At 33.7% G+C, this 25960-nt stretch overlaps 1 protein-coding gene across 4 annotated transcripts; it reads right to left on the bottom strand.

The window, feature by feature from the left end:
- Positions 1–924: 924 nt before the first annotated feature.
- LOC122571247 (mediator of RNA polymerase II transcription subunit 13) lies at positions 925–25960 on the bottom strand. Of its 4 annotated transcripts, none has more exons than XM_043734796.1 (17): positions 25822–25960; positions 13231–13564; positions 10578–10746; positions 10320–10465; positions 9800–10229; positions 8655–8804; positions 6517–7084; positions 6234–6440; positions 4435–6156; positions 4030–4366; positions 3634–3932; positions 3141–3332; positions 2672–3016; positions 2212–2550; positions 1854–2138; positions 1512–1783; positions 925–1384 (listed from the first exon to the last, which is right to left on the bottom strand). In XM_043734796.1, the coding sequence occupies exons 1-17, from the start codon at positions 25888–25890 to the stop codon at positions 1252–1254; spliced, it is 5997 nt and encodes a 1998-aa protein (XP_043590731.1). In that variant the 5' UTR covers positions 25891–25960; the 3' UTR covers positions 925–1251. The 4 variants fall into 4 exon arrangements, with proteins under 4 accessions (XP_043590731.1, XP_043590732.1, XP_043590733.1 ...); XM_043734797.1 differs by having other exon boundaries at positions 2672–2983; XM_043734798.1 differs by lacking the exon at positions 8655–8804.

Genomic DNA, 25960 nt, shown 5'->3' with positions numbered 1-25960 from the left:
CGCCCTGTATTCTCTTCTCTTGTCTTTTTATTTTTCCTTATATACTTTTTCGTTCCGCGCGCTCATTTGTTTGTATGTGAAATTATCTGTTTCCTAAATTATAGAGAACAAACCTCTCTGTGCCCTTCTCTCATTCTCATTTACTCTCTCGTGCTCTTTTCGCTCATTCTCAATTATCTAATATCTCGGCGATGTCTCTCACTTCATAAATTATTTAAAAACAATATTTTACACTATTAATGTATGTATAATATATAGAGGTCACCTAATTTGAATAAAATTTGTCAAACAGCATCGAAAAATTGCGCTAATGGGTCCAGGAAACATGATAACAGTGACCCAGTGCCGCGCGAGCATAATATAATATAATATGCAATTATCTCACACCAGGGGCTTGTACGAGGCATTTTTACTTGTAAAAAAGAAGTATATCGCCTCTCTTTTTCCGTTCTTCTTTTTTCATTTATATCATCTATATAAAATTAAAAAACAACGTAATATTATTTATATTACTTCGTCGTTATTAATAATAAAAGCTTTGTACAAAATTCAATTTACAATTAAAAACGTTTTGGTTATGTAATTTTCTAGAGATTCTGATTTGTAATTGAACTATCTACCGACAGAGAGGCAATTGTAAGTTAATTTCTTATAGCGCGTTTTCTTTTGTTTCTCCTTTTCTTTCCGTTTATACGCGCGCATTCGTTCTTTCTCTTTTTCCTCTCTCTCACATGCTCTCTTTTATTCACTTTCTTTCGTTCTCGCACATGTTCATTCGTTCTATCAATCTCTCGCACATGCAATTTTACTTCCCATTCATCAGATTCCATTTGGTATGCGGCAATGTACGGTCATCAATAATAGTATCTCGTGTTTTTTTGTTTTTCGGAAAACACAAAATACGATCTATTTACCTTTTTTTTCGCTTGGCGAATTACACGAATAGAAAAACGTTAAAAAGAATTACTGTGCATCGATAATTATCAAGTTTACGCTACGACCGCGGCATATTATCGTATTAATTTAAAAAAGAATCGAGTAAAAAAAGTCAGTATTTCGCATTGGAGGTTTATCGATTAATATTTGAAGGATCGTTTTCTCCCAGTTATCCAGGAAATCTCAAAGTCTCTAACAAACAGTTGAAGACGGACGTAGGAAACCAGTTGCTCTCGTAAAGCCCCAAGTGGCGGTATGGTAAAGGAGTGCATGAAAGAGGTGCACATACTGCACTACGAAAGGAGAAGGTGTGGGTCAGACGAGAGCTGCTGCTGCATGGTAGAGTTGCATGAGCGCTTGTACGTGCACTGGTAAGCAGGATAAACGATCCTTCGTGTTCGCATCCACTGCGAGCCATGATAGTGCATTGTATCCCTCCAGTACATATCTGAAATATATTAATAATAATAATTAATAAAATGATAGATTTTGATATTTATAAATGAATTATATTGAATTATAATAATTAAATTAAAAAATTAAAATATGCTATCAATGAAAGCAACAATATAAACCTGAGCACATCGGTGGTATACTGTGAATCTAACGGATGAGCAGTGAGTGCACTTTGTTGTTGCAATAGATCATCACTATTCTGCTGTATTGCTGGACTATGCAAATGTAAGGCATTTTTCAAGAACACCGGGCAAACACCCTCTAAATGGGGACAGGCTGACCAAAACCATGGTGGCATTCGTCCAGTTGGTGCAGTAGACACTAAGTAACCAAGAGCAAGTGGTTGCTGCAATAAAGTTCCAACTTCTTCTGCTTGTTCGGCAACTGCTACCTATCAATTATAAATTTTACAGTTAACTAACCATTTACAGACAGATAATATGTATAAACATTTAACTTACTCTTGGTGTATTACTACATGGAAACGGACTACCAGGACCATCATGATTGCCTAATCCTGAACCTCCACCATCTCCACCCAGTGGGGATCCTTCAGGACGATGTGGGCTACCACCAGGGCTTTGGCCTCCACCAGCACCAGCCTCTGGCCATACATTGAAGATGTCATTGAAGTCTCCCATGCCTTCCATACCTTCTGGCATATCATCGTTTAGTGCAGAAAATAGCTCATCATCCCCTAATTCTGGTCCATTAATATGCTGCTCTTGAAATGCAGTCTGTGATGACTGTAGCAGAAAAATGATCATTTTTATACATTCAGTTACATTTAGATTTTTTCTCTTAAAAACAAATTTGTACCTGTGTGGTAGCAGATGTAGGAAAAACGAGAATATGAGTGCATGTAACATCTTGTGGTGTAGATAATTGGCAGTTTACTGACGCCTGACTAAACCTTTCATCAGGTGTGAATTGATCAGCCATAAGCCTGAGAGTTGAATCTGGTTCAAGGGAGACTAGACAGGCGCTAAGCACACAAGGTGCTGCTGACGGATATAAAAGACTGCATTGACCACATATTTCTTTAAGGTGTTTAGAGGCTTTGAGAAGCGCTTTTCTGGATAGTAACCAACTCCAACCTTTCAGCTCACCATGTCCAATACGGCCCACACGACCTACTACTAACCTCCAAGGTTGTACCTAAGTATGAAAACATCCAATTTGATTATATATTTTTTAATTCAATTATATTTTCGTTATTTTTAATTTTTATGGTTCAATATTTTAAACAACATTTGATATTTTGTTGTGAGCTACTTACACCTTGAGACATTACACCAAGTATGAAATCCATCAATTTTTGTAATCCAATTCGCCTGGCTGAGGCGCGTTTTCTTCTTTTTCTATTTGGTATATCGATGTTGATAGTAGCTGTTTCAAATATTTCTCCTCTATCATCAGTTGCAACCGCAAGCAGCCATGATTGATCTTCGCTAAGACAATAGCTGAGATACAAAACTGCACACTCTTCTGGTCCAGCGATGCCGAAAGATTCCGGTGCTTCGCTTTTCGCCCGTAGTGGAGCCAAGACGTAGGCGGGTGAGTACAACCGGTACGGGGCTCTATTTCGTTCCTGATGTATAGTTGCAAGAGTATTACTATAAGACTGAAAATGATCGAGTCATGGCCTGTTTACTTTTACTACTTTCGTCGTCCTAAACGGCACATGGGCAACGCGATTGTCTATTTTAAGGGAACAGTTCTACACAAAATACAAAAATGCATCTTACATCTTTACTCTTAAGGAAAATGTCTGCTGCGGCAGCGGTACCAAAGCCAGTAAGACTTTTTACTGTGGAGTTATGATTTAATAACCGGCGGCCCTGTAGAAACACGTTTAACGCTAAAGCTCTCATCTCGTCTTGTATTTTGCGCCTTTCCCTAGCTCGTCCTAACTCCATTATACTTTCCAAAGATATTATCTGAAGATGAAAACAAATAGAAAATAAATTAGTAAGTTGCTTAATGTGTACAATGTACAAAAGTACAATGTACAAAACGTTGAATATTATTTCGCTTTAACGTGTATAAATTATTATAATTAAAATAATATAAATTAATATAAATATAATAATTAAAAAAATATAAATGATAACAAGAATGTTTTTATTATAATATAGAAAAGATACATGTAGTCGGCGCGAAGTACTTCCTCAGTTCTCTATTTTACCTTTGCTCGAGATCTTTTAACAAAACGTAAGAAAAATTACAATTTAATCTTACCTGAACGTTGATATTGGATCTAAGATTTTCAGGCATGCTATTAACTGCTGTCGAATATGCACGTAACAAAGCTAAAATAGCAAGTCTTCGTCGGTCTGCATCTTCGGGACCTCCCAATGAGAAAGGTTCTACTAAGTAAACGACTATAGCTGGAGGCTCGATTTCCTCTTCATCTGGACCCGATGTTGTATTAGTGTGTATCGTGGCAGTTTGTGAAGTTGGTGTTGTGTTACCGGTATTAGAATTAGTATTTGTTGTTGTGTTTGACGATGGTGTTTCACTTCTAGGATTTTCTCCTTCTAAAAATGTGTAAATTTTATATGTAAATTTATCTCTAAACAAATGTAGGGATAACTTAACTTACAATGTAAAAAGGTACTTGATATGAAAACGTACCAACTGATTCTGGTTTGTTTGTCATTACATCAGGTGTGGCTGGCATTGTGTCAGTAACAGGAATAGTTGTTTGCGGCTGTTGTTTGTTGGTCGGTTGCGAGTCTCCAGGATCTAACAAACTTCGATCTTGAATAACCTGTGTTAAATATGGAGCTAATCGATGATTACAGACTTGCGCATACAATCGCAATAGTTCTCCTAATTGATTCTCTCCTAAAAGTTTAAACCAATCGTCTATTGGTTGCTTGACTTGTTTCTGTACTGATGCTTTTCCAACGCGAAGAATACCATCGCGTAACGCTTTTGAAATAGGTGTATGTCTTCCTAGCCGACAAATCTGAAATAAATCATAGCTTTATAATCAAAGATAAAAACATATATGTTATGCGAAATTCATTTACTTACTTCATACGTAGTTGATAGTTCGCGGAAAAACGATTTTACTTTATTAATAACACAATCATTGTCTGGTGCTACCACTACATAGGCGACGTCTCTTGGTCCAGCATATGGCTCCAAGAGTAGTTTCTCCCAGTAACTTAAAGCATAAGGTGATAAAGACAGCCAATCTCGGTCATATCCAACAACCAATGCAGGTATTGGTTGAGGTTCACAGCGATCATCGGTTCCGCGACCAGCTAAACGATGGAATTGTCTCCAAGTCAAGGGACCTGCAACGGTATATGGTGCCTCCCACATTCGAGTTGTACATTTTTTCTGCACAGCATCTTGCAACAGTGGTTGTAGAGCTCTCATCATTCTTACAATATCACCACTGCACTGAGGTCCTTTTGCTCTAAGGAACACCCATCGATGCACTCCAATTACACGATTAGTTCTTTCATTGTGCGTACCATTAATTTTACCCTGATCGAGAGCTGCTAGCGACACTTCGTTACCATCATTGAATTCCAACATATTCACAGTAGGCGTAAGCATCGGGTAGCTCTTCATTGAGGAATAGATTCTGGATGCTCTGTAAAGACTGCTTGCGGAGCTCTGTATGATCAGGCACTGTTCTCTGAGCAATTCTAACACATTAGGTGGTATCACGTCTAAGCCTTCCGACGGTTTGCCCCCTCCACAGGCTACAGCGATTAGAGACGCTTTTTTCTTCTCTGCTGGATCCTCTGCAATACCAGTAATTTCCATCTCATCTTCGTAGAACAAACCAGCTTGATGAGCTAACCGTCGATTTACAACCGCACTAAAGCCACAACTGCATCTAATCTGATCATCATCTTGAAACAGTGCTCCGCCTGACCATGAGTGCGTAAGATACACACCAGCGTCTGCACCTTTAATATTACCAACAACTTTTGGACCTGCATTACACACGCAGAGACTGCAACTGTCAAAATTGTGATCACGGAAGATATTAAGCACAGTGTCACCTAAGAGGATATTCACTATGAGAGAGTTCGATTCTGGCGCACGAGTAGGGCCTGGTGTGTCTGCTTCGATGCTATTCAGATTTTTGTTCAAATAAGAAGAGGTGGTAGATGTAGCTGGACTTGGTTGATCATATGGCGGCGGCGGTGGTCTTCCGGATATAGTTGCCGAGCGATACGGTGCTCCCAATGGTGCTGGACTCGGAGGGCATGGTTGTTGTTGTTGTTGTTGAACTGAACCAGGTCTAGTTGGTGGAAGTGGTTTATCTGAATTGTTGGAAGTAGAGTTGCATTGCCAAGAAGATCTATATACGCAGTGCGATGGCAGTGTAACAGGTGGTAGAGATTGGCTGGGCAGATTTGTGAGTGGAGCATATTTGGAAGAACCAACCATCTTACAGATAGGTGTAGGTTTGAACACGTAGGACCAATCATCGATTGGCTCTTCTTGAGGAGATCCCATGTTCGGATAAATGTCGGGGAGATGCCTAAGTGGTCGTTGAGGTACAGAAAGTTCCGTCTGGTCCATTAAAGGGTCGTTTAACTGACAAGGCGAAGCAACGGGATTATGCTCTAAGGATGGTGGCGTCGGAAACATTTTGGAAAGTTCTTCTGGTCGTAACACGCCAACTCCCCGATTATTATGTCTGTTATTGGCATCTACTCTGGTTTCTTCATGTAGTCCACCAGATCTATTCGACTCTGGGGGAGTTTGTACTTGAAGCTGGTTTAAATTCTATAAAAAATATTGTATAATTTGTAACTTTAATGACAAACGCAATATTAAATAACAAAAGGAAAGGCAATGCATACAGTTTCATCGCTAGAAGTGTCAGGATCGGAATTATCAAAGATTTGGTCTAAATCTTTATAGGATGCTTGAAGACCTTCACTAGTAAATAACGATCCTGGTTTAGTAGGATCATCTCTTGGCCGTCTAAGTCCATCAACGCTTGTGCCATTTTCTTCACCTGTTGCATCAAACTCATACGGATCTGTTCTTCTTCCGATGCAATCTCCCTGCACGAATATTAATAAATACAATGTATATGAAAAATGCAAATAATATTTCAGGCAAATGAAAGAGGTCACTTACAACATTGACGTTTGGTTCTTGCTTAATCTCTAATTTGGGTGTTTGAGATTGAGGAACCTGAGAATTCATTGGTGGATATAATGTATTGCTCCTCACATTGACTGGACTGGTATTAGATTCCTTAAAACGCTTTACAGGATGATTGAGCCATGCTTCTTGCGTTGAATAATCATAGAGCCAAGGTAATGACTGTTCGTTTTCTAGATATATATCCTCACATTCTCTAGAGGATAAGACTGGTCGTTTTAATGTTGGTCCAGGGGCTGGACTATGCACTTGATTATTGCATGCAGAGGAAATTGATTTTGGGCCTTGAGAAGGGGTTAGTGGTGGGGCAGTGTTTGTATGACTGGGTGGTGGTTGAGGACTAAGAGTAGGCATTGTAGGCTCTGCTGGTGGAACTGATGCTGGCTCGGAATGTGGAGTTGGAAGAGGTGAAGGTGCAGGAGATCCTGGTGAGCCAACAGATGGAACTGGTAGACAATCTCCTCCTGTTGGTGGTCCCCTTGAATAAGAAGGAGGTCCGCCTGGTGGTGTACTTGGCGCTTCTGTTCTGTTCAATACAGACCTATTCCAATTAGAAAACATAATCATAAATTAAGTTTTTCTTAATAATCCAGGTATCATACAAATATTAATGATATATTTCATATTTTAAATTTGATGACTATAATCGACCTTGATAAGTTGATTCATGCTGAATAAAAAATGATACACATACAACTACCACCATGAACGTTTTTATGAAGAGAATTTTATGATACAACACACCTACAATTATTTTACTACTTAGGAAAATTGTTATGAAACGGTTTTTTAGATATATTTCTTTGTATGTTAGAAATTGTTAAAAATACAATTATATATCTAAACATGATAATGGATTCAACTACAATATTGAAGCAAACAATGCACGAATAGGAAAATAACAATTACAAAAATCGTGCTTAAGTTATGAATAATATTATTATGCACATGCAAAGCATTCTTTAACTATTGAAAGAGCTAAATAGTTTAAAACTATTACAAATTAAAAGTGGTAAAACTACAGAAAAGGAAGGAAAAACAAAAAAAAGCATTTCGATAATATTGTATAAAAATGTGCTTTTTTATTCAATTATATACATGGTGTCTGGTAAGGTAAGAAGTAAATTTAGAAATTTAACAAATTTGTCCCAATATAATGAAGTGTTATTATCTTGTTGTAACTACATTTTTCTTCTGATTTCTAACGTTATTCCCTCTGAGTAAGAAAGTAAATTAAATAAAATTTCAATGATAATTTACTGCCAATAGCATCTTTATAATACGTGGTCCAACGAAGTCTCAGCCTACTACTCCACATCACACATTTACCGAAAATCAATACTTATATCTAGCTAATAAAACATTTTTTGTTCTGGATGATTTGTTGAATACGTGAGTGAGTTTGTTAAACACTTTACTGGACACCTTGTATACTGTAATACGGTTTATTTAGTATATATAAAATGAAAACTAAAACTGCATAATAAAGCATGAAATAAAAAATAATGACTACTTAATTTTAATCAAAGTTGAGATATATTTCTATGATTTATTGATATTTGTAATACCTTAACTATGAATACCATGATACTGTATATGTAACAATATATAATGGTTACCAGTTATGTATGAATATACTTACTATAGTTTGTATTAATAAGCACACAAATGTAATAGATCCCATTTAAAGTATATACGGAATATGCATATTAGCTGCTTCTCTCCAATAATCAGAGTAATAAAATTTGTACTGTAAATTCACCTTACGTATTGTTATGTATTAAAATAAAATAATAATGAACACTTTTTCTTGTGTATGCTTTACTACAATTAATATTCATAATTTTTCTAAAAATGAACCCCCCCCCCCCCCACAAAAAGAAGATAGAAAAATTGCACAATGACGTTTGATTAATGCGTTATTCGTGCAATTAGATTTAGTTACTCCTATGACTAAATAAATAGCAGAGCTTTCATAAGCGATGTGAATTAAAAGATGACGTTATGGTATTATAACGATCATACGATATTGGCATTATTGCGGTGATTAATTAAGGAATGGGAAAAAATATAATGATTTTTTCATTGATATCGGGGCAGAAATTACCCACCTGGGGGCATTAGCAGGGACAGAGGGACAAGCATCCCACTGGGTGGTAGAGCGTCGATGAAACGGTACGACCCTCCGTCCACCTTTATCTACTCTCTCCCTCTGAACCTGAGAGGAGGCCAGGCTCTTCCAACCCCCGGGGGTGGCATACCTGCAACCGATGTATTTAATATCTCGTCTTTTCATATGTTTACTTATCTTAATTATTCTGATTTACTGAGCAGCAACGTGTGGAATAGAAATAGATAAGTAGCCTAATATCAACTTTTATTATTTTTACAATTTTATCAAACCTACATTGGTGTAATGATATAATGTTAAAATCTTTTTCCTCATAAAACATATAATGTTTAATCTGAATAAAACTTTTAGTTATTATTTATTTAAAATTTAAAGAAAGTACACAAGCTTACCCATCATAACTATATCCTGAGATTTATGTTCAGTTTTATTATGGTATGGACTTACCACGTATTGTTTAAAAGGAACATAAAGTTTATATTATTTTATATAAAAGTTTTCAATATAGGACAGTCCTGTTGTCATAAATAAGAGAACCAATTTCAAGAAATAATTGCATTCTAGCCATTCTCAAAAACTAAATTTACATGCACATATAGCAACAGCCATTAAAAAAATTACTACTTATACTGTAATATTTTAAACAATCTACATTTTATAAATTGTGCTATAACATGCAGATGGAATCAATAACAATTGCAGACTATGCTATTTTGAATATTATCAGATAAACATAAAATACAGTGAAAAGAAGTATATATTTACTGTTACATATAATAAATGTGCAAAGAAAATAATAGTTAAAAATCTAACGGTAATCTTATTCTTTATATATACTTTCACTTTATACTACAAACTTTGGATAAAAATGTTATTATTACTACTATTGCTATTACTGCATTGTTCTTTTTTTCTTGTTTATATCATGAAGATATATATAAAAAATATGGAGAAAAAATATGAAATTGTTTTAACAAACAATTTCTCAAATTATATCAATGCGAAATTCCTGAAATTTCTAAACTTTACTATTAACCACTACATGAAATAAAATATGAAATATATTACATACAATGCAGTAAAAGTTAGACTCACTAATAAAAGTTACAAGAAAGTATTACTTACTTTGAACAGGTACAGGAAGACTTTTGTGTTGGATCAATGAAGGTCCAGGTTCCAGGTTCTGTGGAAGATTCTGTCTTGGAAGCAGAAATTGGTGAACTCAAAGTACATTCTGCCCATACACGTTCTGGTAATTCGGTAGCCGCTCGTATATCCTGCTGACTCAAGAGAGGATGTTCGTAACTAGCAGGACTATTTGGTGGAGAAAGAGCAGTATCAGATGGAGTATCATCCATATCTGTGACCAGGACATAACATGAGGGATAACGCATGCGAACACCACCAACAAGCACTTCTACTAGAGATGGAAGTCCTGCTTCTACATTACTGCCATTAATCGGATAAAAGTGTTTCCATTCTTCAAGGAGTTGACTATCTGTACGCCCAACTGGGCCAGTTAATGTACCTGCTAGTCCATAAGGAGCTAATATCACTGAAACAGAAGATACATTAAATGATTACATATTTGCAGTAGCAACATATACTATTGCGTTTTTAAATTATCTTGTAGAACCTAGCTTACCTTTGACACCAGACTGAGAAGTTTGAGTGCGTTGTAAGCAAGTCCTTGTAAGATGTCTCACAGCAGGATGCTGCCTGACATCCACACTTGCACATACAGTGCTTTCTCCATGCACAAAAAATGCAAAGGAGAATGACAGGTGGCTACTGTAAATGGTACTAAAGTTATTTTGCAGAATTAAGTTACAAGAAGATTGATTAATAGTTTGTCTCGTAACTATGGTTGAAAATTATTATTAACAAAAATAGAAGAACGTACCTACTGCAACGGTGTTTCTCGAATCCATCATAAGGTTGTACGAACCACTTTCCAAGGCGAACAAAATCACGAGATAGTAAGCACCGTTCGATTAAGTTATGCAGAGCCTTGAAAAGAAGTGACCGGCACTCATACGATAATCCGCTTTCCCAAGAACCCTGCTCACTTTCTGTAATCAAAATATTTATATTAGAACATAATCTTATTATATATATATATATATATATATAATATCAGAATACAATAATTTTTTAGTATTAGATAATACTTCAAAAATTTGTATAATATTTGATATAATATTTAGAAAACGTTTTACATTCACACTTCTTTTCTGTTTTGTGAACAGAAGGAACGAAATGAATTTTGTTTTAGAAGCACGTAGTTTTTGTTATTTTCCCGCGATCTACTTTCTTCATCAAATCGAGGCAATGCCTATTCTTATTGGTCGAAAGAAACGACCGATTCCATTGTGAAAGTAATGCAATTCGTGTATAAAATTACAGCCAGTCACGTCGACGCTAGGCAATCTGTAGAAGACAAAAAAAATGTTGGTCGAGACAACTAAAAAATTCTAGAATTTTATGCTCGTGATCTAAGATGAAATATACATTTTCTTATCTTATGATATAATGGTATTACGTTATATTTTCGTTTCTCAAAAAATAAATCTAATTTTGCATTTAGCAACGTAATTCTGCTTTACTCGTGAAATAGTAATGAACTTTACGCTTCATGAACATCAACTCTGTGAGTGTGTGGTATGTATCAGTTTCACTTTCTAAAATAAATTAGTATTACAATAAAACAAATTATACCACTTTGTGTAATATAATTTTTATAAATTGCAATATATACATATTTATATTTTACATCTTTATTGCATAATATTTATATAAAAATCAAATGGACTCAATTGAATTATTTTCTATAGATTCTTAAATTTCTATACGTGTATAGTATATTCATAAATATTACAGATCTCGATTTCACTAGTATTAAAGATTTCATAGAATGTATATTTTGTTGAAAATATCCTACTGGTAACAAAACACTTGTTAACTAACTTTTCTATATGAAATTCACACACACACGCACGACACACACAGAATTCTTCACTCCTAAATATGTGTATTCAAAAGAGTTATTTTCACCGTCATTTTCATTATCGCATAATTTGTGCTAAACAAATATTTCTCTAACTTCATAAAATTAGTTTTTCATCATATATTGATAAGGAAAAAATTATATTTTTCTACATCCATTTAATAGTTGATGATTTATTAAAATTTTTGACAGAATATATGTATAGTTGCTTAAATTTCTTTTTAATCCATAGCATCCAAAAATCTGGTTTAACCAAGACTAACGGTTTACTAGTTGGTTCCGCAATTGGTGTATTCCTTGCGATGCACAATAATGGAACCTTGCGTCGCATCGCACCGAGTTGCAGACAAGTACATGGTTCAGCGACCCTGTGCAGAGAAACACGGTCTAGCTAACGTTACCGCTTCTCGTTCGCTTTGCACACCTTCTTTCTCCGAAACAAAAGCATACGGGATTTTCTACAACGACGTCCACAAGAATTCGCGTTATATCGCTTTTGGATTGATTTGATCGTTTAATCAATGAACTGTTATTCTTACGGTATCATTCAATCGCTATTTTGTTGTGTATATATAACAAATCTTTTGGCTTTTGTAATTTTAATATTAATTTTAATTCTGTAAGAACTAGCAATAGTTCTCTGTTTTTCCCTCTAAGCTTCAAATCTAATCTAAACTGTTTGGATCATCTATGATTCAACTATTGTAATCGAAGGTTTAAAGTTCATATTATTCTAATACAAGTAACAGATGTCACGGAAGTTGAAAGGAATTAAAAAGTAAACATTGTTAGTTTCCAAGATTTTGGTTCAGTTCTTAAGATAAATCATAAATATATAAATCAATCCTCACCAATAACAAACCCTAATAAATCAAATAGATTACTATCAGTTTCAACAGAGGAAAATATATAGAAATATTTATAGTTCTCTCAGGAGTAAGTTCGACACGTAATGAAGAAATTCCAAGACTTGTTTGCTCATATCACTTGAATATTTAACATACGAGAATAATGTTACCCTATATTGCAGTAACTCAACTTTATCAGAAAATCATGATTATATTCGATTCTAATGAGAAGTATTTTAAATATAATACGTATAGCTGATGCCTCTTCAGCTTATGTACTTTACAACTCGTTACTGTTTTAGAAAATTCATTTCGTTCGTAATCGATCTATTCATCTTACGCTTTATAATTTATTTTATGCTTATTAAACTTAACTAGTTGCTTTTAAAATATTGTAACTGATATGAAAATCAGTACGAGATACTGTATATTGTTTGTACCTCAATCATTTTCAATAGTTTGAATCCAGAAGACAGATTAAAATTAAAGTAAAGACTACATTTGAGTATAATTGTTGTTCGTAGTAGATCAACCATAGTTAATAGGGCAAGGGGTTAATACCTTGTATATCTCTCAATTTAGACGCATAAATTTCACATCTTATAAACAGACAAGCGTCTATGACTCTATCGTTTATTATAAAATATGTCTATTAGAGAATTAGAGATGTCCGTGAGGATAGTAAGAGTTTCATTACTCACCACACGCGATGAGTTCTGGTGACACCAGACCGGAGAGATCAGGTTCCTCGCCATACCAGAAAATCCAGAGTTCCTTAGCGGCAGTAAGGGAAAGGGGTGGCGGTGCGGGCGAGGGTGCAATGCCTAGGTCGAAGATTCCAGCTCCAGTTGCCGAGGCGGTTGCTGGGCCGGAGGTAGCCGGTGTAGCGGCGACTCGTCGCCACACGCAGAGAATGTCACCCGCGAGGCACCGCGAGAAGCTCGATAACACCGGGTCCTCGAGGGGGGTACCCCCGAAATCGCCGGCTACTTCGCCCCACACGAGCTTCTTCCATTTGATGCCGCAGAGATCCGTCTACAATAATAAAATTACTCGTTAGCCACATTTATTAAACTCTTATGAATCAATCTAAATATTAATAGTAGAGTTACTAGAATTGTTAAAACGACTAGCTCATAATTTTAAGACAGAAATTTCGTAGATATATAGTGGTGCACTTGTAGCGTTTGAATAATTTTTTCTAAGATGTATGGATAGAAGGTTGTTTTTCTTTTTAAAGATATACTATTTATAAAGATTAATATTCATGGGTAAAATGTATCTATGATGATGATTAAAAGCATATTGACAATGAGTATTGTATTAATCAATGCTGAAACAAAATGATGCTGAATGTAATATCAATTTGTGGATATAACTGACTTTTAATAATTGAAGAATTAAAATTCTTAATTTATTAAAAGGTAATCGATCTATTTACCGTTAGTAAGTCAAATAAATTCTACAAGATTGCTTTAAAAATGTATTGTGATTAGGATATTAAAATGTTCAACTATGATAATTTCAAAAAGAGAAACTATTGCATGGTAAATCTAACTTCTAGCTGGACTTTTGAGAAGGAATTTAAATGGATGTATGAAAGTAATCTACTCTGTTAATGTCATATATTTTATCTAATTAACTGAAACATGATGAAACTGAAAAGCAATGATAAAATATATAATTTACACATATAACATAACACTTGTACAAACTCTTCCAATTAGCGAAGATAGGTTAGGGACTGTAGGGAATGTATCGGATCATTCATTGACCATTGAGAAAGGTCGGTCCTTGAACTTTCGCCGCATTCTATTTCCATTTGTCACGCAACGTAACAAATCGTTGATTTAACCGTGAACAATAAGATTCTCCTTTAATGTGCAGATTAGTATTAGAACTTGAGATTATGTTGCAATTTTGTCTACTAAAAAGTAATTAATATCTTGTTAAAGAGTTATCGATATTGATAATACAGTTTTGACATCAACAATATAATTGTACTAATTGTGAAACCATAATGATTTAAAAAAAAGGTTATGTTTTTTTATAACTTTGCTAATGAGAATTAAAGCAATAAAATAATTAATAATTTATAATTTTGATACAAATTACTGCAAACTACAATTTCGCGTACGAACATTAAATAGATATTCAATGTAGGTTAGGGACATGCATAAATTTTTCTTTTGCAGCTTTACAAAAATTTTGTTTTATGTTTTATTAACAGCATTTATAAAAAATATAATGATAAATTATTAATACATGATAACTATGTATTTATTAGGAGGGCTCTAAATAAAAAGTGAAAGCGATGAATAAATCGTAAATATTCATACAGATATCTGTAATGAAACCAAATGATTTCCCGCTGAACGCATCAGTCTGCACTGAACGTTAAATTTTCCGTTACATCAGCTTGCAACTTTCTGAAAACGTCAATGAACTTGTGCTTGATAGGAAGGAAATAGGAAGATAAATACTTTAGTTGAAATTGAGTTGTATACAAGGTATCCATGTTTAAGAAAAAATGTATCTTATCTTGGTTAGTCAGAGGCCATTCACCCTGGTCTGATATCTCTAACGCATCTGATTCATACATTTTTTGCTGCCTTCTATACGAGTAGTCGATGTTTTTTTCGTGAGTAATCGATATACAGTTTAAAGTCGATTCTGAACACTTGAAATGTGCAGTTGCTATTAGCGCATGCGTGAGAACGATATTTGTAATTTAAATGCACTCAACGTCAAACATAATCAATCGTTTTATGATAATTATATACCTTTCCTATAAAAAAAATTTACTGTAATTTATTATAAGTGGTTCAAAAGATTATCCAATACTTAATATTCATTTACAATTTGAACATAGTTTGCAAATAACATTTTGTTGTTACTGGCTGTAAGCTACGTACAAGATAAAGAAAAAGAATTGATGGAGAGACATAATTTTAATTACTGTTAAATACAAATTAATCGCTAATTATTGACACATTTAAATAATTCAATGATTCATAAGTTTGTCGTGATCATTACAACGGTATTATTAACGACCTAGTTTAGACATAATTAGATGTTATGTACTTTCCTAAGGTTTCGTTTATCTCAAACACTTTAGAAGGCATAATACCTTTTCGATATGCTTCAGACATGTTCTTATTTATTAGATGGTTATGCATAACATTTGCTACCTTCTGTTACTTAAAACTTGTCATAATCACACTAAGACAGTAATAATAGCAGGGTGGAATAGAGAATTTCCACGTATTTTCTCGTTTTTAGTACAATGTATATGAACCGCGGCGCCACCGTAAGCACGTCTGTCTATCGTATGGCGCCACGATGTGTCTGTCAGAGTAATAAAGACACGCGCAGTCGCGAGCAGGTCGCGCGCTTCTCAACCAATCAAACATACGCCTTTTCTTACGTCACACTGCCAGCTGACATAACCGGAACAGATTCAAATAAGAGCGGAAACTTCCTATGATATTAAGTAGGATAATATATAAATCTAATAAAGTTTTTTATCGTGTATCGTTAACGTTACTTTTGATTCATATTCATACTACTTATTTTTTTCATGCAAATACTAGAAATTAAAAAGTACAAAACATCAATTTTTTTTCTATGAGTAGTATACATATATAATATTCAAGATGCAAAAAATTTATGTTTATGGTTGTAAACAGAAAGACAAGTATATTATTCATCATTACGAAGTATTACTATTAAACCTGTTTAAGAAAGAAAAATTCTTTCCAAATTGTTTATATCTTATCATTAATGTCATTCAATAAATACTAATAACCTAAAATACCTGGGGAAATTAGATAAAATATCCAAATAATCTATAAAATTACACACCCCTAAAATTTAATTCAAAATTTTTCGAAATACACCAATATCTATATTCTATCTATAATAATGAAAATATAACGAATAGAAGTGATATTTTCTTGATTCTATTATATTTTAGAGACAAAAGATGAAAAAAGAATCGATTGGGAAGGTAAGGGCGCGCGGTGGCGCCTATCGTGTCGACGAGACGAAATAATCGGTGAGCAAAGGCGCCCATCGCAACGCTACGGGGCTGTCAAGCTTGCTGATCAATACAAGCAAGGCGACGTGCAAGGCCGCCCGCGTGGATTCAACTCGCGGGTCCGCCACATTCCCTCGTTTCATCCTGTCGTACGCGCCTGTATTCGTATTGCTTTTCTCCCACGGTATCGTTTCTTATAGATTCTTTCTCTCTCGCTTTGCATTACTTTATCCTGTCTTTGCCCTCTTACCAAATTTTCTATTTTATCAGTGGTTACAATTTGTCTAAAATTTTAAGACGTGTAATTATCGAATAATTTAACAGTCTGTGTTGGATATTAAATTGTAAGATACCGAGATAATTTTTAGGGGAATTTTTTGGGCTCACATTACTTGGGCCATAAAATTTATCTTTATTTCAATGATGCCCCTACATTCCTAGTATAATGAAGAACAAATTTTAGTATTTGTTGTGATCTTCTCGAACATAACTTTTTAGTATACAATAAAACATTTCTAACAAGTTTATTTTACACGTTTATTTCTAAATGTTTCTTCTTACTCTCTCCTTTTGAGTATAAAAGATTAATCAATGAATGAATCAAATAATACATTGTGTTAAATATTAATTTCTTAAAATTAAAAAATATTACCAAAAAGACAAAACTCCGTAGCTTTAAAAATTTACTTTTCATATTAAAAATTTGAGCTATAGACTATAGAAAGATCTATCATAACAGTATGAAACTTTGATTTTAGATTCCAAACATATTTAAACATATCATCTGTTACTTTAATGTTTTCAAATATTATCAATGTACAATACTTTGGTCTAAACATTTTACTAAATTGGTTAGGACGGTGAGAACAAAAACATATGGAACAACGAAATAACTACGGACAAAGTATCGACGCAGCCTTCAACCGATTATAATTCCAAATGCAACCGATCGCAATCCTCATGGTTCGAGACGAAAACATACACAATTGCACATCGAATTATTGATCGTGTCACCAGAAGGAAACAATGCCGACCGAACGTGTCAATGAAGACAGAAGAAAACTGTACAATCTCATTTTTCTAGTAGCAGAGCGTGTTTCGGTGCGCGTAGAACGCAGCTACAGCTGTAAATTCCCATTTCTGTTACTGCCCTCCTTATACGCTTGCCGTTAAAGCAGCACGAACATTACATTCACGTGCGTAACGAAGCGGAATTCTCTTGCGTACAAGTTACTCGAAAGTGGATAGAGTACGCCTCTACGATGCCACCGACGTTCCTCTTTCTTTTTTCCCCCATGAAATCGACTTGCTGTATGGATTCTTCTAACTTTGTTTTTGTTATTGATTATTTTGAGAGTCCCTTTTTCCTTATGTTTACTTACGGTAAAGTATTACGGCAGATATGATTGTTTCAATAATATTATATACATACTCATGCTGATATTTAATAACTATAATAATTTTTGATTATTTATTTCCATTTATCTTTAATTTAGAAATCAGTTATTAATATCTAAACGAGATTTCGAAGTAATGTCTAATTTATGGTTAAAATTGCAATTACCATTATAAAAAAAAAAATTATAAATTATATGAAAAAGGAAAAAATAAATTCTAGCCATGTATCAATACTTAACAAGACCAACAAAGTGAGAAATTATTCATTAAGTGAAAAAGTATAAATATAAAATAAACGATATTTAACAGAACAATTAAATCATATACCCTTATCTTTGAAAGAATGACTTTTTTACGTAGAAAATTATGTGTTCCTCTATTTAAACTTAAACAGTTCATCTCTACATTCAAACACAGCATCCTGCTTACTAATATATATTATTATCACTTTTCCTTATTCCTATTCCTTTCTCAGTTATTATTTTCACATTATTAATTACGATATACAAAAAAAACTGCACGTAGATTATATTAAAATAAATTACAAGGTATGTTGTAATATGCAGCTTTGTCGAACCTGTAATTAAATTGTCTAATTGACAAGTTTACCAGAAAATTGTACACGAATTGCACAATCATCCTAGCCATCCAATCTCGGCATTCTTTATTTTCCTATTTCTCTATACGTGCAAAGGAAATTGTAAATATTTAGCATGTCCTTATTATTGTTTCAGATTTTTTCATTCGCTCCAAACGAAGTCAAATATTAATTCTAATTTTGAATTTAATTTCATGAAATTATGAGAAGACTACTTAAATGTCATTTATCAGTCATTGTCAGATAAGTTCAAGCAAAATAAGTTCGACGTAAAAATGTCGAGAGAAGAATTCGATTCGAGAGACACTGGGTATTCTAAATTATATCAGAGTCCGGTCTGGTGATTTCTCGGGCGAGATACGCGAGGCACGCGGCTTCTTCGTCGACGAAGTCACTTGGCTAGATTATGCTGAAACTGGTGCTCCGTGGAGAGAAACGGGAGAAGCCGAAGGGGGCTTGACCAGCCTAGGTGAAAGCCTTGCACTGCGAGGACGTCACGTGTTAAGACTACAAGAGAGTTTACACATTGCTCGGTTTTGAGCTTGCCACTTTTGCTTCGAGCTGACCTCGGAACATCATTCTTTTTTTTATCCCACCACTAAACTTTTAGAAACCACTTTCGGATGAATCTCGATTCAATTTGATCCAAGAGAAAGATCGAGAGTTTCAATTTCGAGCACACTTTGCTCCCCACTCAAAGAACGACAATGGAACCTTACAAATTCTGCTACTTTTAACCTTTGAATTGTATTGCTATTGGATCATAGATGACCCATAACAATTTGAATCAAAGGTACAGACAGTTTCAACCTTAAATTGGGCAACACGTGTCCTTTAAGGTGAATCTGAATTCTCACATCGCTATCATGATCTGAAGAATTGAAGGGCTCAATGGAAAAAGAATACAAATTAGATGTGCTTCAATTTTTGACATTTTATTTCTGTAATCTAGCATCCATTCTGCCAGTATGTTTATACGTTGAAAAAAATTAAGAAGCAAACTTTTAATTTTTAAATGAATTGTGGAGGAGATTCACTCCTTGTTAATTTGACAAGTTGCGATAAATTTGATATATTATGTATACATTCGTGTTATTTGTAACGTACGTTTCATTACAGTTATTCTCGTTATTTACACTTGAAAATATCTCTCTAGATTTATATAGTGTTAGGAGAGATAAACTAAATTGGGGAAATAAGAGGCGGATGAGGGTCGAACTAAATTGCAATTGAAAACCGGCAATTGATGAGTATTTATTAATATTCCTAATTAATTATAGATCTTAGTTAACTGAGAAATTATTGGCCTGTTTTCCCGTCATTCGATTTATAACGGTAAATCGAGAATTGTGACAGAATAAAATATGCTACGTATAAAATAATTTGTTACAGTTGATATCAATAATTATTCACTTGATTAAAAATTTCCCTCACAAATCACAACAAAATATTTATTTCATCATAATTTGATCGGTACAATGTTCTTTTAAATAAATTATTAAAATTATTAAAGAATTATAATCCAGTATATAATCTTATGTTAAGATATAGATGTTTATTGGTAAAGTTAACATGTGTGCTTATCTAATTAATTAGGTTAATTATACGATAGGTTTCAGAGATCTTTGATAATAGATGGACGTGTTTCTGTATATACATATACATGTATTTGTATTGAGAACCACTGCGACCGAGCATTGCTCCTACCAGGCCGTTGCAACTCGAATTTTACCGTGAATACAAAGTAACTATAAAGCTGTACACAAAAAGCCGCCAACAAAGTTATTCTATTCAAAACATCTGAGGTTTTACCTGCTTAAAAAATTATATATGTCACTCTGTGGGTATAAAACAAAGTATCTATTTCCGATTTTTAATGAACTTTAAGAATACTAATCATTTCAATAATCTTTAAAGGATTCGATCCTTAATACACAGAAAAATTAATTAATAGAATAGAAATAATAAGAAGATTAACTATAGAAATAAATAAATAAATTGCTATTACTGTAAAATTTTTAAACTATGCTTTATAAAGAATGTAAATAAAAATTTAAAAAGTGATTTCGGTGAGTTATTATTAAAATTCAAATAATTACGAAGACCCTCAAAATTAATAAAATAATACTCCAATAAAAGAATGGATTGCACAAAAATTCAGATGCTATCAGAATCACGATATTTCATAATATTGATAAAAATAATACAAGAATATACCGTACTCTAGGATCATGTCATGTTACGTAGTAGATATCCTTAGTAGATAATTTCGAAATAATTTCTTAAATCGAATTCGTGCGGAATAGCGGAGGCCGACGAACTGTCGTCAGACGTAAACGAATTTCATCGGGGAAAGCTATGGGGGGAGGCGGAGGGAGGGGGGAGCCAAAACGAAAGCATAGTTTTCCCTGCAACCGACAAACCAGTACTGACGACATGACACGCAACAACTAAACTTTCCCGAATTTTAATCTAACCCAATAAGGATGTACAATAAAATAGAAAAATCTTAAGGAGAATAGTCGAAATAATAATAATAAACGATCGATAAATAAACCCTGTTTAATTAATTTTAATTAATTAAATAAATTTAATCAATTAAAATAAATAATTAATGTTTTATAAATCCCAATCATTCGAATAGCTCATTTTAACAACTTTTATCACGATGATGTCTGCTTTGGAAAATCCCCTAAAATCAATTTCCAAAATCTTCTTCATTTTGTTGTTATCCAAATGAGCGCTATTATAAAATTAAGTTAAAAAAAGGAGAGAAAGAAAAATATAAGAAAGATACGAAACGAACAGTAGAAATTCATTCAGAGGTGGATGTTTTGATTGACTGTTCGTGGGAATGCGGTACACTGCGAGTGTAACAGAAAAATGTGTCTGTCTCGCCGTTATACCCGTGATAAGTATGTGTATACATGAGTCGCGCGCATTCTGCATGGTCAAAATGAAGAGAGAAAGAGGGGAGAGACAGCCTAAAGGCCTTCTATACAGGCCGTTTCTAAAATAGATGACCAAACTTTAAAAGCATACATGAGTCACGAATGTGTCATAAATGTAAAAATTTATTTAGGCTATCACATTATGTATAAAATATTACTATTTTTTGTTATTAAAATTACAATCTTACTTTTACTAAACATTATGCTCCTTTATTTTTTCACAAATTTACTACAAAAAAAGAAAAGACAGTAGAAATTAACAGCGTGGATACTGAATGCAGTTGGTCCCAAAAGTAAAAAAATTCTTTAGCCACAGTTTCGAAGGCGTTTTATTTCACTAAATTATCAATGATTCTTTCTTTTCAATATTTATTAAATCAATGTATTATCATCTATTTAATATTAATATACATATTCAAGTTCTGTGAACACGAACGAAGATTAAAATTTTATTATGAAACGTCTAATTATTTCATTGACGCGCGTAAATATTATTCGTATTGAACTGACGCACATTTAAATATTTGTACACTGAGACGTTCATACATTCAGAATTTTTTTATCGTTAATGTTTGTTACTCTGTATTTAAATACGAATTGCAATAAATCTTTTAACCGTATATTCGAAAAATATCAATATTAACAATCAAAAAAGAGAAATTATTTCTTTAATGATGTGTAAGTAATCGCTTTTCAGCGACTGACATCTGAATTAGTAACATACTTTAAAGAATTAAATTTTTGTTAAAAATGTAATAAGAAGATTAATGTAAAATATAACAAAACAGAAATATGTATGTAATTTACTTCGGGATTGATGTTCATATTAAATTCATAGAGGCAGATAAAAAGTTATGAAGCTATAACGTTACAAAAGGTAAAATATAATTGAGCTTTGTCACGTGTGAATTATGTTTAATCGTGTATCTTCCCCAGAAACAACATTTAATAACAACTTTACAGATATGTCAGGTATTCTTAGAAAGTTCAGAGAAACTAATGAAGATAAGTCGTAAATTCGACGAAAATCTATTCACAGAAATGGTTGCATAGACGAAACGAAAAAGATACGTATCTGATGTTGGATACGCCTAGGATATTAATCCCTATTAATGACATCATTGTTACACGTTTATCATTAAAGCATCAGTAAAAGAAAGCTTGCAAGAATAAATAGATAACACGTCTTGTTCAGTAAAAATATTTAAATTACCAAAGCATATGATATACGGCAAGGTATTACATTTTCATTTGTAAAAGTATAACTACGTTCTTCAACATAACGATTTCTAGGGATTTTCACGAGTATGGTATCTCGAGACATCAACGAACACTTACTTAATAAAATTGAATATATTGATGAATAACATACAATTTACATTATATAACATATAAATTTTATATATTAAACATAAGTGAATAAATTTTTAGAATGTTTTAATAGATAAAAAGACTAAAAAATTGATATCTATATTGAGCAGGCGAAACTATCTCAGAATTAACTTAAAATTTATTAAATACTCTATTAATGAATAAATTAGCCTAATGTCACGTTAATAAGAATCAATATCCTATTTTCAAAATATCACGCAGACAGGTGTATCACGAAAAATCAATATATTCTGATAGGTCGGTATGCATCGCATACATACACGTTCGAGATTAGTTGAGTTCAACGGAAAAGAAATTCCTAGACTTGTCGGACCAGAGCAGAGCAAAGACGAGGACTTTCAACCGGTGCAAATAATCGTCTGGCACAGTTTTGTGGTTCCCTTGAAAGGCGAAAGGAATGTTACGAGAAACGATTTCGTTATCTCGTCATTGGGAGAAGAGACGAAAACATGCCGCGTTTTCAACAGTTTATCCAGAGATTAGTAGTAAAAACAACAATAACATAACACGCTAGAAACAATCGAACAATATTCACTACGGTAATCAAAGGATATCAGTGGTCAGCACTGTTGCAACCTCCTTAATTCTCTCACGAGTGGAAAACTCAGGGCCGACGTGAATCAGGCATGACATTGGGTCTTATAAACTTTAAATCCCAGTGACGCGCGTATACACGCTTGCGCGTTTATACAGGGTGTCCAGTTTTCTGTGCAAACTTTATCAAAGTAGTATAAAAATAAAACTAGAAAAATAAGGTTGTGTTAGATTGATGCATACAAAATGCTGTTTCTTCAAACGAAAGTTTAACTGTTAATCTAGACATAATTCGATGCACTTTCTCAACTAACAAGTTTCACTATTCTAGATTTATAAGAATTACTAGTTTTCAAATGCAACATTCGTATTTCTAATAACTTTCATATCAGTTTTTCCAAATTTAGATTCATAGGAGGAAATTAATCTATCAAATCCGCAATTCGTACAAATGACATTTCATTCGTACCAATCTAACAAAAAAAGTTATAAATCCTCAATTAAAAAATTATAGAACAAATATGAAACGTGAAATAAACAGTATGCGAAGCATCAATACAAGACGAAATTATCGATACACGTCTGACATCGGATAATCGCAATGTCCAATCATTTATAGACTGAAATCTGTTATGATCTTGATTCGTTTCTTCATGTGCGATATTGATTCCCATTATTTTTTCACAACTGAATAATTGTACTAAGAAGAATAAAGCACTTATGAACTTTTTGTTATATGACATTTTAGTCTCATTTTTATCTCTAAAACACACTAATAAACTTCATACGGTAAAATCTAGGACACCCTGTATAAGTACCTATATACAGTCAATTATACGAACCTACACACACCCATTGAATTTTGTAGATATGATTAAACTCTCTCACAAAATATCACTTATATATCAACACAAATGAATTGTTTCTTAATTTGCTCAGTATAATGTTTTAAATTCAGAATGAAATTGCGTCGTTTCTAATTTTGCTACCAACAAAATTTTAGAACCTATATTGATCAAACATTTTTTATTCTCATCAGTAAATACTATTTATTACCCTTTTCTTCGTAAATCTCTGTATTTATACGTACGTATATACAACGCACTGCAAGAATTGTGGTACAAAATCGAGGTTAAGAAGATTCTATACATTCCACATAACACGAAAATTAAAAATAACAAAATTAAAAAACTTGAATTTGAAAAATTGTCAAGTAAGTATACAAAACAAAGTATTGAATGATTTTACCGACTGTACACTCGTATACACACGGGAATTAATCAAGTTCGCGTACACTTGACAAGTTGTCAAACTCAATTTTCTCAGAAACGGAGGCTCCAACGCAATTTTATCATTCTTGATGGTTATTTCATTTTGAATCACAAAATTTTCCTCATCTTGAACCATAGTTTTCGAGACATGCTATATATGTACATATTATACAGGGTGCTCCAATTGCTCGATCAAACTTTTTAGTGTGTTATGAACAAATAACGGAAAGATGTCGTATAAATATAGGTTGTTTGAAACTAGATTAAAAGGTTCTAAGAAAAATACGAAATACAAAAGGAATGGCAACTAGCTCTCAGTTACTATAATGCAAAACGAAAATAGGTTGACAACCTAACCCAAACTTCTACCTATTAATACTCTGTTTCGAAATGTTTACCGTTTTTGACAATAGTCATAAGACACACCGGTAAAAGTTTGAATTTATTACTCTATGATTATTTTATTTCATTTTTTGTGTTAGTTGTTATTTGTTCGGAATTCTTAATTTCGTTTTCCCCTTAGGTCTTACTCTTAAATTTTTTGCACTGAATTAATCAAATTTTTCGTATTAGTTCATTACGTATTAGTTTTTGCTTGACATGCTTTTTCTTTCAAAAACTACTAGCATGAGACACACCTGGCGATCTAGCAGTTCGTAATATCGTTCCTTTCGCATCATGTATTTCTCTCATAACTTCTTAATGAAGCTTCAAACAAGCTATGTTTATATGACATATTTTCCTTATTTATATCCATAGAGCATAATGGAAAAGGTTTCAGCCAGAAAAAACTGGAACACCCTGTACACACAGCAATGGGTGAGAGGGAGGGGAGGGGAGTGCCGCGCGATACACAACACCGACGTCGACACGAACGATCGAGTACTGCCCACGGGAATTCTCCGATATATAGGTTAACCCGGGCGACTTCTGCTCGCGACATTACGCGGTACCGTTAAACATCCATTGGACAACTGGCAATTCCATCCTCTGAAGCCTGCGTCGTCTCCATTCTTCCATTTCGATTCTTCAAATCACACACATTGAAGCAGATATGCGCGACTATATGAGTCTTACGAGTGAAGAGAGTGGGCTCACTGATCACTCACCAGTGCGAAGAAATTCGTGTGGCAGTCCTCCAGGCTAGCGCCGTTCGTTTGATGCGACGGATGCGTCATGGCTTCTCCATCGTACGGCGTACACTCATTAGCAACACTTCTCGCGGCGGCGCGCCTCTCTCAGGCCCCG

Source organism: Bombus pyrosoma, linkage group LG9 (assembly GCF_014825855.1).
Source record: "Bombus pyrosoma isolate SC7728 linkage group LG9, ASM1482585v1, whole genome shotgun sequence".
Taxonomy (NCBI): Eukaryota; Metazoa; Arthropoda; class Insecta; order Hymenoptera; family Apidae; genus Bombus; species Bombus pyrosoma.
The sequence above is the reverse complement of the archived record's forward strand: the minus strand, read 5'-3'. Positions and strand labels throughout refer to the sequence as shown.

Coding starts and splice junctions, on each gene's coding strand:
- LOC122571247 (XM_043734796.1), bottom strand. CDS start 25,890: ATGACGCATCCGTCGCATCAAACGAACGGCGCTAGCCTGGAGGACTGC. Junction 13,565..25,821: donor ACACGAATTTCTTCGCACTG/GTGAGTGATCAG, acceptor TTATTATTGTAG/ACGGATCTCTGCGGCATCAA. Junction 2,551..2,671: donor TTGGTGTAATGTCTCAAGGT/GTAAGTAGCTCA, acceptor TTTCATACTTAG/GTACAACCTTGGAGGTTAGT.